The sequence below is a fragment of the Bidens hawaiensis genome, unplaced genomic scaffold (assembly GCF_021521415.1).
Source record: "Bidens hawaiensis isolate Kalapana, Puna unplaced genomic scaffold, B.hawaiensis_p1.1 tig00015059_1, whole genome shotgun sequence".
NCBI lineage: Eukaryota > Viridiplantae > Streptophyta > Magnoliopsida > Asterales > Asteraceae > Bidens > Bidens hawaiensis.
Window position 1 is genome coordinate 378368 of NW_027492336.1, and position 14135 is coordinate 392502.

At 39.8% G+C, this 14135-nt stretch overlaps 3 protein-coding genes and 1 pseudogene across 4 annotated transcripts; all 4 read right to left on the reverse strand.

The window, feature by feature from the left end:
• Window positions 1-2248: 2248 nt before the first annotated feature.
• LOC143548363 (uncharacterized) lies at window positions 2249-3310 on the reverse strand. The gene has a single exon (XM_077039550.1). The coding sequence runs from the start codon at window positions 3308-3310 to the stop codon at window positions 2249-2251; it is 1062 nt and encodes a 353-aa protein (XP_076895665.1).
• A 674-nt stretch (window positions 3311-3984) lies between these two features.
• LOC143548364 (uncharacterized) lies at window positions 3985-4338 on the reverse strand. Its single transcript, XM_077039551.1, has one exon. The coding sequence runs from the start codon at window positions 4336-4338 to the stop codon at window positions 3985-3987; it is 354 nt and encodes a 117-aa protein (XP_076895666.1).
• Window positions 4339-7698: 3360 nt separating this feature from the next.
• On the reverse strand, window positions 7699-8757 carry LOC143548365 (putative F-box protein At3g16210). Its single transcript, XM_077039552.1, has one exon. The coding sequence runs from the start codon at window positions 8755-8757 to the stop codon at window positions 7699-7701; it is 1059 nt and encodes a 352-aa protein (XP_076895667.1).
• Window positions 8758-10117: 1360 nt separating this feature from the next.
• LOC143548350 (replication protein A 70 kDa DNA-binding subunit B-like) lies at window positions 10118-12160 on the reverse strand (annotated as a pseudogene). The gene is made up of 8 exons (XR_013137937.1): window positions 11977-12160; window positions 11641-11902; window positions 11463-11565; window positions 11259-11383; window positions 10944-11160; window positions 10669-10829; window positions 10465-10603; window positions 10118-10338 (listed from the first exon to the last, which is right to left on the reverse strand). The product of XR_013137937.1 is annotated as a replication protein A 70 kDa DNA-binding subunit B-like (transcript).
• Between the last annotated feature and the right edge of the window lie 1975 nt (window positions 12161-14135).

A 14135-nucleotide genomic window follows, 5' to 3' on the forward strand; every position in this document is an offset into this window, starting at 1 on the left:
TTACGAAGGCACAAAGCCAAAACCTATGCGCATGGCGCATATCATATATGCTCAGGCATCATATGCCCAGGCACCACACATGCTCAGGCATCATATGCCCAGGCACCACACATGCTCAGGCATCATATGCCCAGGCACCACAGATGCTCAGGCATCACATATGCTCACGCATATCACATATGCGCGTGGCGCATCCGCGCATGGCGCATATCACATGCTCGTGCATATCATATCTGCGCATGAAACATCTGCGCGTGAGAATAAAGAGAAGACCTCGCGCATCCTCAGGATAGGCGCGTATCACACATGCACATAATCAACCTCATCCTTATCCAAATCAGGATTAGGGCAACCTTGATTGTGCACGTCAGACAGCCTTCCAGAAGGTATCTTTTTAAGGAATAAGAATATGCTGATGTTGACAGCTACCAAATGAAAGGTGGACAACTCAGCATAACCCATGTGCTACCACGTGATTATAACCAATGAGAAAGCACCAGGTGTCCCAGAGGACACGTGGCGCAGAGCAATTGGAGGAGGCCAACAAGGCTGAGCCCAATCAGTGGAAACCCTAGCACTATAAGTACAGCATCAACTCCACAAGGAGAGATATTCAGACACATTCATACACATTCATTCACATTCAATCAGATTCAATTACATTCACTCACAGACAGTTACAGCCAGTAACTCACACAATCACAGCAAATCACAGAGTATTCAGCTATTAAGCAATACTCTCCAGATTTCCTTACTCTGATATTATTATCTTCTCTCACAAATACTTATTCTCACACCGGAGGGTTACCCCAAAGAGGACCCTTCTGTCCCTTTCTGAGGGGTAAGTTGACGGTGCTGTTCATTTTGTAGGTGGAGGAACACAGATCCAAGAAAACCATCGGTGAAATAGTATAATCACACCCGAGGAAAGTAGATCGTCTACCAGTGAGTCGATCCACGTCTCTTCATATGTATTTAAAGATACGTTGACATTATGCGTTTGATATTTACCAAGAATACGCTTTCGCCCTTATTTTGTTTGCAGTAAAGCCTGCTTCAGTATTGTCAAAGTAATTCCACCTACCTATAATGTAAAAAACCAGATTGTAAAGATATAAAACAACCCAAATTCAAGAAAGAGAGAATAAATAACCTTTATATCCATTTGAAATGGTGTTACTCCATCATCATTCCCAGCCACCTACATCATTAAAGTTAAGTAATTTCATAACCGTTATGATAACTCAAAAACCATTTTTTAAAAATATAATTTACCTTAAAGTCCATATATCCATAAGCCTCCTGTGATCCAGTTATGTCAGATAAAACAAGTGGAGACCCGTCTCCCCCAAATTCGTCCGTGTCTAGAACCATACCCATTGCTATACCTGCAACAGAACTGTCGCAATGCATCCCCCAAAAACTGATGCCATGCTGTCACATCATCATACACCAAAAAGAAGTATAAATGTTAAAAAATGTCCATTTGAAATGTGAGATAATAGAATTTGGCCAACTTTCAACCCATTTGACTCGTTACAGTTTTATCTAAAAGGTTATAATTTGAACCATTTGAGATACATAAATTCAAGTATTCTATCCATATCTAGTATTTCCTATACGAATAAAACACCCTTAAAAATGCCATACCTTGAAGATCCATTAGTTTCTGTTATGGTGCTATTGACACGTATAGCATATGGAAAATCATCTTCAGAAGGCAAAATCAGGTCTCGGGGTCGCTCTGCAAGTGTGCCGTGCCCATTTTTGTTCTACTTGGTGCTCCATTTCTTCCAGCTTCCCCAACACATGATGATGGGAATGAATACTGTATAATCAACAAAAGACGGGTTTAGTTAATACTAATAATCTAAATAATATGTGTTTAACAGAGCTAAAAGCATAGTCAAACAAGGAAGAGGCTAAAAAAATAAGATGAAATAAATTAATTACTTCCCTATGAAGTAATAGTATACCACCAACATGCATAGGAAATATATATACCGTATATTGTTTTGGTATATATAAAACCCAAAGTTATAAAAACACGAAACTTAAAATTAAGTTAAAGATGAGTCTAGATGTCTAAATCAACAATAAATGTGAAATCCCCTCTTTTATTTAATATGTAGGTGTTTGTTGCTGTGAAATATATGCAATTTATTCACACATATATAAATAAACATAAAAAAATTATTAAAATAAAGTTAGAAAGTATTCATACATGGCGGTAGTAAGTGTTCACATGTCATTGGTCTAGGAGGATCTCTCGATAAACAACGTTATTGGTGAAAACGCCTCCTGCTTTGATTTTTTTGGATGGGTGCACCAAGACTTTCGTGTTTTCCATTGATGTGCCTTTTGACAAAGCCACGTATAGCTGACCATGACAGAACATCGGTTCTGGTAGGTAAATACCGACATGGGGAATGGTTTGACCCTGGGCTTTGTTTATCGTCATGGAAAAGCTTAGTCTAATTGGGAATTGTCTTCTTATTAGCTTGAAGGGAAACATGTCCTCCTCTGAGAGGCTTAGAGGGATTCTTGGGAGGAGAACTCTTTTGCCCACATGATCGCCTACAGCTATTTCAGCGTCAATCGCATTTGGTTGGAATCCCTTACAGACCAGTCTTGTGCCATTGCATAGCCCATCAGATGGGTTCAAGTTTCGTAACAAGATAACTGGGCATCCTATTTTCAAGCGCAACTTATGTGGGGGTAATCCACCAGCAGTTAGTGAGTTTAAGAATTCAACTGGGTATAGGTTGTGATGGTCATCTTCAGTTGTATCAAAACTATAGTAGACGCGCTCATCACCATTGAAAATGTTGATCATGTAATTGTTAACCTCGTCGACACTGTCATTTCGGGTTGTTAAGATTGCTCTGGAGCTAATGTAGTATGGGGAGTGTGTGTTGCTGTCAAGTGAGGGGTAGATGATGTTGATTAGGTCTCTGATAAAGTTATCATTTGTGGTGAATGGTATGGTCATGGCATCGGGGATTTTAATGAAGTTGCCGTTTGTGGTTTCCTCAGTTCCGTCGCCGACTCGTAAAAGGAATTCTGAAAACCATGGATCATTAAGTGCTCTCATATTTATAGAAAGACGAAGTTTCTCTGTTGACGACCACAAAGGCGACATTCGGAAGCTAGCATCTACGACCTGTGCTCTCGTGCCACGCTTAACGACCGGTAACACCTGCCTGAAATCACCACCCGTTAGCATTAATTTTCCACCGAATGGGAGGGTGCTGCCCATAATGTCTTGCATTGTGCGGTGTAGGGCTTCTATCGCTTGTCGTTTGGCCATGGACGCCTCATCCCATATGATTAGTCTAGCTAATCTGATTAGCGCAGCGGTTCCCGTTTGGATGGGTATGTTGCATGTGGAGTTGGTATCTAACTGAATTGGGATGTTGAATTTTGAATGTGCGGTTCGTCCACCTGGCATATTATTTGCTACGGCGCCCGAGGAGGCTGTCGCAAGTGCCAACAGGCCTCGTGACCGAACTTCGGCTAGCAATGCCTTGTATAAGAAATTTTTCCCAGTTCCACCAGGCCGTCGACGAAGAATACCCCAGGCAGATCATTGTTGACGTGGGTCATAATTTTGTCGAACACGTATTTCTGGTCTGAGTTGAGGGAGTGTTGTGTCTGGAGGTGCGACGGGTCTACAACTATATCGTACTCTTCTTGTATTTCACATTGTACGGTTGTTTGGAAGTTCATCGGTTGCGCAATGCGTGGCAGGTCAAAGTCTTGCAGTGTTTTCCCCATTGAATGCAAGAACTCACCAATTTTGTTTACAACCATATCCTGAATGTGAGAGTGGTTTTGGGAGTTTCGGCGGTGGTCTTCAGACAAGTTGTCATAGTGGGTCGTCCATAGTTGACGGACATCTCCTGGCCGGCAGAATTTCAGAATGATTGCAAATAATCGTCGTAGGGCCTTTGGAAATTTGAATACAGCCGCTTCTTCTAGGCACTATGAGAGGTTTGTGTCGTCATCGATTAATCCCATTTCAAGAGCCGCTTTGCGAAACGTTGTGTGTTGGACACCGTTAACAGTGCGAAGGTCTTCGAACGAGGCAGGGCCCCGTACATGTGTAAGAAGCAACCTTAAGTAGTAGTGTTCACCTTCTGCTGGGTTTGCTGATACAATTCGCCCTCTTTGTGTCTTTCTTGTACGACGATTCCAACGCCCTAATCTACCATTCCATGTGAAGAACTTTGGGAAATCTCTGTACAAATATGCCCTTGACGACATGTCCGATTGGTTTTTCTCAAAAAAGGCTGTGAGCATTTTTTTCCCCCTCTCTCGTTCGACGACGTCTGACATTATGTCATTGGTTGTAAACCTGACCATGTGATTATTCGGTAGGTGCAATTGCAACGCTAAAACTGGTGGGTGGATCTGGGAAAGTGGGAAGGAAAATGTACGCCACAATGCTTCGGGGGCAGAGACGTACCGGGCGTCTTGATAGCGTTTGATTTCATTGATCACGGTGTCATGGGCATCCTGGTCTACTTGTATAACTTGTTTGTCGTGTCCTTTATACACGTATTTGTATAGGTATTTAACTGATTTGATACTTGAGCAGATTTCAACATTTATATGGGAGTTGAACATCATCAGGAGTTTTGGATTATACAGGACAACCCATCTGTTGTCTAGCGTGCAGTTTCTAACGGTTACCTGTATCCCCGTGTCTCTTCGTCTATACAATGGATACGAGTCCTCCCCTTTGGTTGTGTTTTCGTTAAACTGTTTTGGGTAACGAAACCGACATGTTTTTTTCTCACCTTGCATGCAGGGGCTGGTTACTCTTAGGTGGCCACAGGGTCCATGCATCATATGTGCTACCACAAGATTATGTAAGATAGGATGCGTTTGTGGGTGAGGAATTTCGACACAAACATGTGTCATATTGGTCTGGGGTATGGATTTTGTGGTGTGGATACATTACAAGTAGAAAATGTGCATGCGGTAGGCCACGCTTTTGGAATTCGATTACGTGGACATGGTCCTTGATTGCACCGAGGATGTGTTTTTTGAAAAGTTTTTCTTTAAGATCCTCGAGTTTAGCACGAAACACACGGGAAGTTAGGTCTGGACGGTCTTGTGCAGTCTGTCCTGGTTTCAAGTTGTCACTTATTTCTGGCCAGTGTGGGTTACATGTCATGGTGAGGAAAATATCATGTTTTCCGTCGTCTTGTACCAATGTCATTGCGTTGAGGAACCTGCGACTCATGTCTCGAGGTCCACCGATGAAAGACGCGGGTAGCACAATTCGCTTGCCCACCTGGGTTGGGCGCACGTCCCCAGCATTGACGCAATCAACAATTCCTTGGTACAAATCGGCTCTTATTCGTGTTTGGTTGTGTTGACAGAATTGTAAACGTGACGTCTCCAATTCGATGTATACGTCCACTGTAAACTGTTGCGTCAATCTGCCACCGAGCAGGATGCGTTTTCACCTGGACGGATCTGGAATTTGTAGGAGTAGTATTCTCTCATAGTAACTGTGTTCCTATTGCCGTTTTCTGGTGCTTCTGCGTAACATAATGTAAAAAGTCAGTATATGGTATTTTATAAGCAATAAATGTTTCGTTGTGTGCGGGTGTGGGAGGACATTTGTGTACCTTCTGTGTCGTCATATAGGTGGCCTACATTGGTGGGTGTTTCCGTAAGGGCTATTCCATGACGGGGTATGCGCGGATGCCATCCCGACTCTCCATTTGGGAAGAATAGGGGGTACGACAGTGGGTCGTAGCAACCGAAATGAGGTTGAATTGTTTGTTTATAGTCAGACCTGCCATAGACGCCGATGCTTCTGTTAAAAGCCGTTATGTTGTCATTTCCTTCTACCCAAATACCAACTACCTCTGATGTCGTGGGACGGTTGTAAACAAGCTGGTCCAGCTCTATTGAAGCATTTAAAGTGACCCTGTAATTGTCAAGGGGACCCAACTCTGCGAGCCTTCGAAAAGTCAGGGCGTATGGATTCTCAGAAAGGGCACGTGTCAGGATTTCTGTGATTGTGCGATCTAGATTTGGCCATTCGAGCCGATGGCGAAGCTCCGTGTCAGAGTCATAGAAATACAGCTGTAAGTACCTGGGTGTTCCATCACGCCAATTGGTCAACGTGGTGGTATATTCCCTTATGTGCACGGAAGGTGTACACGCCAGATCTCATGTTGTTCACCGTCTCATCTAACGACACGCCCATTGATGCGAAAGCAAAGTTTGTGTTGTAAGCTCGGATGTTTTCCCTAAAAACCTTGCCAACGTCATCTTGGGAGGTGAATAACGTGTGTAGTTCAGGAGGTATCAACGTGTCTGCCAACACCGTTTTCCCATTCATGCAACAAAATGTTGGGAACTCAAACTGTAGAAGCTTCGCGCCACAGTGGTGGCAAGGACTTCTGTCCTTTAGTAGACGATGGGCTGCGGGTATACCATCATACACAAAGTTGTAGGGGTCGCCGTTTGTGTTTGTCGTGGTCATTAATGCACCGCTGGCAATCCCTGTAAAGTGAGTTAAAAGTTAGCTCTGGTTAAGTTCATTGCATGTATTGTTGATATGTGGAAAATAACCTTCGGCAATAACTGTCGTTTGGATTTGATTCACAATGTTAGTTGAGGCAGATGTTGACGTTGCATCCGTAGTTGCGTTGTCAGGGTAGGTGGCTGGATGGGTGGTGTAGGTAATCGATTCTTCTCGTGGTTCATGACTAACACATTGCTGCTGACACTGGAGTGGTTGTGTTGGTTGCTGGTCACCTAAACAGTTGGGTGTGGTTAGCACAAGCAACCTTAGTATAAAGTGATTATTAAAAGTTGTTAAGGAAGTACTAACCTTGTTGTTCTAGTGTTGGGGCATCCATTTGGCTTGGAGTAACCAGGGGCGTTGATGGTCCACTTGTTCCGGCCACTCCAGTGGGGCTCAATTGGTTCCTCAACTTAAGTGAAGCCCGATATCTCTTGTTACGCTGACTACGTAACTCACGTGCATGGTTTGGGTCAGGGTTATCTCTTTTATACTGGCTACTCATTTTGAGTTGTTCCGTGTGTCCTGATCTGGGTCGTGGTCAGATGGTGAAGTTTTATAAAACCTACAAAATTACATTTGCGATATTGTTAAACTTCAAAGTGGACTACCAATTCACACGAGGATCATGTTTTTAATAGGATAGTATGGAAAAAGACACTTGAAGCACCAAACGAAGTAAAATGATGAGTAAAATGATTACAAGTCAACAACATACTAATAAATTCCATCTGTGTTTGTTATTTTGTTTCTCATTAAGCATAGATGGAATTTATTAGTATGTAGTTGACTTGTAATCATTTTACTTCGTTTGGTGCTTCAAGTGTCTTGTTTGAATATAATAGTGTGCTATCATGTGACATTGCAGTCAATCGATGTTTGAATTTGCATATATGTATCCACCAAATCTAGGGTCGGGAAAAACAAAAAAGATATAACTATCATGTGTAGATTAAAAACAAAGATTAACAAGAAGAAGCAAAACAGGTAAGGGTTATAAAAATGACATACATGACAGTAAAGTTTTATGAATATCATGTTTATTAAATGAAAGTGACATTAAAGGGTGACATGTGTTTCATGGTAACATGTAATAGCCTAATAAATTAACGTGATGTAAACCACTGACAGGAGGCAACAGATGCAAATCAAATAGCTGGTGAGATAATCGTATGTACAAACACCGCTCCCATATGTCCGCGAAACCAACTCACTGGGTAGAAACGGGTTAAGGGGTTGATGTCATCCGGGAATTCATAAAGCTTCCTTGCACCGCTCATAACAAACCACCTTCCAGTTGTCATGTAGTGTGTAATGTTTACCCACACTGATAAGGGTATTGGAGGGATTGGTGGACATGAGATTTTTTGGACCCAATGTTCCCCTTCTAGTGACCAGAGTTGCAGTGTCATGTCTTGCATGCCAGTTGCAAGAAGCATATGAAGGGAATTATGGACGGTTGACAAAATGGCTTGGAAAATTCCTGATGGTGGTACTGAAGGGAAGGGTATCTCGATCACCTGCTCCGTTATCGTATCAAACCCAATAACCACATTTCTACCAACAATCCAGCACTCACAAACCGTGAAGTACAAGTTGTTGCCACATACAGTTCCAGGTAACCAATAGTAATCACACTTTGCGTATTCGTTATCGCATTGGAAGTGTAAGTTTCTCCAACTTCCGGAATGCCTAGAGTAAATGTGGGCTGAAAGGACGCCGAATTGTCGTTTTAGATGCAGTACCTTGTAGTCGTTAGACGGGACACTGTAAAAGCCAACCGCATCTGTAATGTCTTCATACAACCCTTGGCCATCAGTGTTGGCTAAGCATTTGTATGCAGCAGTCGTCGGGTTCCAAAGAACCAACTCTTTGGTGTCACGTAAACAAACACATAGCAAACCATCCAAATGCCCTAGCATAGCTACATTTGTAACGCCGTGTTCGAATGGGTATGGTATGATAGTCTGTAGCGCACACTCTGCAGTTTCAAAGTCCATTATGTAAATTGCGCAGTCAGAATCACGAGCTAACAATGTTCGTTGATTATCTGGAAGAAACAAACGGGAGAAGTGCGCCATTTCAAACTCCGGCGTTGATAGTAGCGCATGCCATTGCTTGCACACACTCTTACAGGTAGCAACATCTTTTGCCGAGAGGCAAGACAGTATGCAAAAGACAATCAGCTCAGTTGTTAGGTCTGGCATGGTCAGATGGGTCCCTATAACTGTGCACATAGAGATATCACTTATGAAGAACAAAAGGGGAACAAGCATGGGATATAACAGTGGTTGGTGTGTTGGTGAAAGAAAGTATGAAGGGAGCAATGAAAACCTAAGAAAAATAAAACTAATAATCCACCAATTAAACCCAATTTAAAAATGAAATGTGTAACATTATAACTGGTTAACTAAAAAACAATCAAATCGTATGCTGAGTTGTGCCGAGTTGAGGCTAGCGTTATTTCAAGTCAACACCATACGTGCAATTTAACCGAATACTTAAAAAGAAATAGGAGAGAATGAAAACGTACCTGCTTTTGTGAGATACTGGGGGGGACGTGACTGTTTGGGGTGGAACCTGACTGCAAACACTTGCCATACTTATAGGAGAGGTGTGGCAATGAGTCCTTATGTCAATTCATTTTTGCCTTTGAATAGCATTCAATTGCTTATTAATAGGTTGTTCATAACTGAAAATTGATTTAATGGAGCTTGATTGCACAATGATGTAGGAAGGTAATATTCAATTGGAGCCTTCAATTCAGCAATTGTCACAAAAACCTGTACCTAAAAAAACAAAAATACATGCCAACATGATATAACAATATAACATCAATTTTTTTATATCCACCAAATAGTCAAAGAAATTGCATTTAATTAATTATGAAATTAGTTTATAATGTTACAGGTTTGAACAATCCAAGCCATCAATGTATTCTATTATTGTGATTTTAGATCATGACGAGCAGGTTTGTTTATTTCCGTTTGCACCCCTAGTTACGACTCTTATTCTTTATAAGCAGTTTATGAAAAAGCTGATAAAAAGGTTGCGGCTGTTCATACTAAGTCAGTCGGGATTTTAACGTGAGTTTGGATTATATAAAAAGATGGTCGAGGGTCGCACGAGCTCAAGTGTTGCGACCGTTGATAATAAGTCACCCGGGATTTAATTGACTATGGTTTGACCTGTTTAGTACACCAGAGTTTGCCCCGTTTCAGGTTAAGATGACATAAGTCGGCCCGTTTCGTTTTAATGCAACGTATTTTGACCTGTTGAATTTCGTTTTCCCGTAATTTTACCCGTTCATATGTTGAACCGTTTCATTTTGATACACCATATTTGAAATCGTTTATACATCAGCTAACTATAATTTGGGAAAAAAGCATTCTTTCATATTCTAAATAAACAGACGGGCAAATTTAAAAGCTAAAAATAACTAAGCAAAAGAAGTATTCATATTAAATAAATATCAGCCAAGTTGATGGGAAGCATCTTTTTGTAAGCTACGTAACCAACAAATGGAATTAAAACTAACGAAGCATGATAGCAATGGTAGGGCCAACATGTTACGAGTTTATTTTTTAAAACGGAAATGCAGAAACAGGTATTTCTCAAGATTGCGTTGAAGATATTTCATTCAGCAGGTACTTAGATTCACCTGCATAATCCACCAAACTGACAATCTTCACAGTAATCCTTTGTCTTCTGTCATTATTGTAGGCACGTGGTGCAACCATGACACGGAAAACGTGGTGCACTTCCATCAGGCTAAAAACATTTGAAAGGTGAATTAGAATGCTGGAGGCGGGCATAACATGTGATATCGCGTGATGCAAATTTTTGACACATTTTACAAGGGTTGTTCTATTAAAGTTGTATTCGTAGTTTATTTAAAATAGTATTTATTTTATTGTGTCAGGTGGATTTACCTTTGATTTCATGATATCAAGGTCAGCAGCAGAGCAGCCTATAATGGTTTCTGCCTCGTTAGCAAAAAGAGACATCCAAGCTTCACCACTGGCGTCTGAGAACTTGGCTGACACAACATACCTGGATGTAAACCAATTAAATATGGACGTCATGGCCTCGAGTAGTAATCGTCTAGTTTCACACACCTGAAGTTAGGGTCGGTTTGTGTTTTTCTGCAAATTCCACATGAGTAAACAGAACCAACATTGATGGTAAGTTTCTTGTTGCAAGTTTTGCGGGCGCGATAATACATGGCTTGGTCATCCTTGATGAAACTCATACATGCACGTGTAGTGTAATATACATGCTGCAAGACAAATGTCATTGTTAGGCTAACATAATAAGTCAAAGTTGGTATGATGTTGGATGACATTGTTGTCACTTGTGACACTTTAGGTGATAGGTTGTCGGAAGCTATTACCGTTGATTCACCCAAAGACGGATTGTTGGTTATATACTCAAGTCCCACGCGATCAGAGATGGGGCATCATTTGTATGCCCAGGTCTGAAAGTGGACCCAACAGATTCAAAGGTCGCGACACTTCCTTCTGAAGCATACCAGGTTTTTAGTTTCTGTGACTCATGGCTGTTCGGGTTTATCTCGATGATGGTTTTGGTGATTGTCGACAATGTTAAACCTGAGGCAAATAATCAACAACAAATAAGGAAGACATAACTAAACGTGGTATGCAAGGATGTGCATTTAAGATATACATAGGTTGGTTTTTTGGGTTACCTCCAAAATCAGATACTCTTAACGATTTGATTGCAACAATTGGTGAGGCGTCAAACATGTCAAGTAGTTTGCTACCAATACCGGTGGCAAGGGGCCCCCACAAAGATACAATCACTGACTTCATCCTGAAAGATCAACAAGCGAAACTGACGTACATATTAGAGAAGAGATAACTGTTAAAGGAACTAAAGAAAGTGGGGTTACGTGTCATCGGCTATAGTTATGTCACGTTTTGGAACGGATTCGTTATCAGCTTTCCGCTGAATGCTCATTGTTGATGATACATGCTGTACGACACCAATAACATCTGCAGTGGGTCAATTGAAGAATGTAAATTTCAAGTAAAAGAAAATATGAAAACTGAACACTTAAACTTTGATACCAATTAGTTCTTTTTGTTATACATATGGTCCTAGTTGATCAATTGGGACGAAGCTGAACCTCAGTTCAGGGATAATAATTGGTGCCTCCTCCACTTGGGAATTTTCATTCAAGGTCATCTCATAATCATTGTCTACACGATTGTATTGTTTGTTAGCCCTTTTTAAGTATCCTCCCGATATGTAGTAAACTTTGCCCATGTCAAAGAGTTCAAAAAACTTCCTTGCAGCTGCGTTGAACATGGTTGCTTGAATTTGAGTACCCTGAAAAGATATTTGTTAGAATATCTGTTTTTGTGCAATCAGTTATAAGGAATATCGAGATAACGGAAACTTACATCGTCATCGGTTAGCTCCACACTAAAAACGCAGCCTTCACCTCTTGTATTGTTGTAGTGACGCATGTGCCCTTTAGACGTGACACGGACTTTAATGGTCCAGTTTCCTTGATACGGGTTCAAGGAAGCGAGGGGGTAAATCTGCCTTGGTACAGACGTATGTGTTGATGTTGACATGCTGTAATAAAGAAATGACAACATAAGTTATGATAAGAGTAAGATGGCATAATGAAAACGCAAAGCCAACAGATTGCACAACAAATTATGTACCAAATAATATATAACTAAAAACCTAGCCTAAACAAAGCAAACAACCAAACACCAAAATTACAAAAGCATTTAAAGATACAGTCAAGTCAGTAGGCCTTTTCTTATATGCATTCTACTGTGACAAAATATAGTCAACGTTGCAGTTCAGTTTCCTTTATTATTTAACTACTGATCTAGTTGACTTTGAAACATACGTTGACTAAATAAAGTCTACTTTGCATTTTCAATCATAAATCTGAATATTGCAAATAGTTGTATATTAACTGTTTGCAAGGGTATTTTCAGGACTATTGTGTAACAAATTAATAGCTACGGGTAAATATTGAAGATCTGAAAGTAAAATGTGCATATTTTTGGCTTCAAGTTTGTTTTGAGAGTTTTAAAAGTTTTAGTGTACTGATCACATATCCAAAAGGGTGTTCATATTTAAAAGGGTATTCAAAATATCGTTGGGGTTATTTTTTTTTAATATTTAATACTTTAGTATCTATTAGCGTCCACTATTATTCATTTGCATCAGTTTAGAAAATTAGCAGACGGACACGAACTAACATGAACAAGCTCGATTCGTTAACGTACGGAACTAAAAAGGTAGCCAAAACAAAGGAAACAACCAAACACCAAAATTACAAAAGCATTTAAAGATACAGTATTGTCAGTATGATTCTACTTTGACTAAATAAAGTCAACGTTGCCCAAATAAGCCACAATTAAACAGAATTTAAAGGTGAGTAGGCTGCAAATACAATAGAGACCAAATCCCAAAAATCAAACATAATTTATATATATATATATATATATATATATATATATATATATATATATATATATACTCATAAAATGGGGTGTTACAACTCTCCCCACCTTATATAAATTTCGTCCGCGAAATTTCTTCATTTAAAGAATCGAATGTACTTTTTGTTTACCTCATCTATCTCAACCTATGTCAATGTATGGACCATGCATTTCACTTTATTTTATTTTAGTAGATAAAATTCTTTATTATGTAACTTTCGTGTTTGTTTATTCTCGATTGACAATGGTTCTTTGAAGTACTTTAACTTTTTATTTATATGTATATTCTCATGGGATATATATTGTGTTTTGTTTATTAAGCACTTTTCAGGTTAGACACATGATATATGTATTATGTATCTTGCTTAACCTTTCAAGAAGTGTTACTCGGTATGCCAATGGCCAAACTCTTGACCATTTTCTCAAACGGTCCAATATATCGGGGTTTGAGTTTTCTTTTCTTTCCAAGTCGTATTACTCATTTTAAAGATGATATGTTTACCATCATTTTATCCCTTACTTGAAAATCTAAGGGTTTACGCCTTTGATTTACATAACTATTTTAGCGATAATGTGCACTTTCCATGCATCCTTTGATATTCTTTATAATGTCAGTTGTTACTAAAAGATCTTAGGTCCACATAAGTTATTTTTCCTTAAAACGTCCAATCATGTCGGAGTTCTACATTTCCTTCCCATATAACGGTCGCCCCATAGGGTGATGCCTTAATGTTGATGCGGTAATTCGTATTGTATGAGAATTAAAACAATGGTAGATGGTCGTTCCAAAACTACCACCAAAGTCGGTTATACTAAAACAAAGTATGGCCTCTACTGATAGTTCATTCAACTATAATTGTCAATCAGGGAATGGTATGCGGTGCTCAAATTTATTCAGTTCCTAGCTTCATCTAATATTTTGCTAAAACTCTCGAGGTGAAACTACTATCTCTTTAATACAATTTGACTAATTTTATTATTATTATTATTTTTATTATTATTATTATTAGTAGTAGTAGTAGTAGTAGTCCTAGCAGATAGGAAGAAAGTGTGCTGATTTGGTTAGCCTAACGATAATCACCTAAATAGCATTG

What these genes read in the sequence shown, in the direction of transcription:
- LOC143548363 (XM_077039550.1), bottom strand. Translation starts at nt 3,310, where the DNA reads ATGGCCAAACGACAAGCGATAGAAGCCCTACACCGCACAATGCAAGAC.
- LOC143548364 (XM_077039551.1), bottom strand. Translation starts at nt 4,338, where the DNA reads ATGTCAGACGTCGTCGAACGAGAGAGGGGGAAAAAAATGCTCACAGCC.
- LOC143548365 (XM_077039552.1), bottom strand. Translation starts at nt 8,757, where the DNA reads ATGCCAGACCTAACAACTGAGCTGATTGTCTTTTGCATACTGTCTTGC.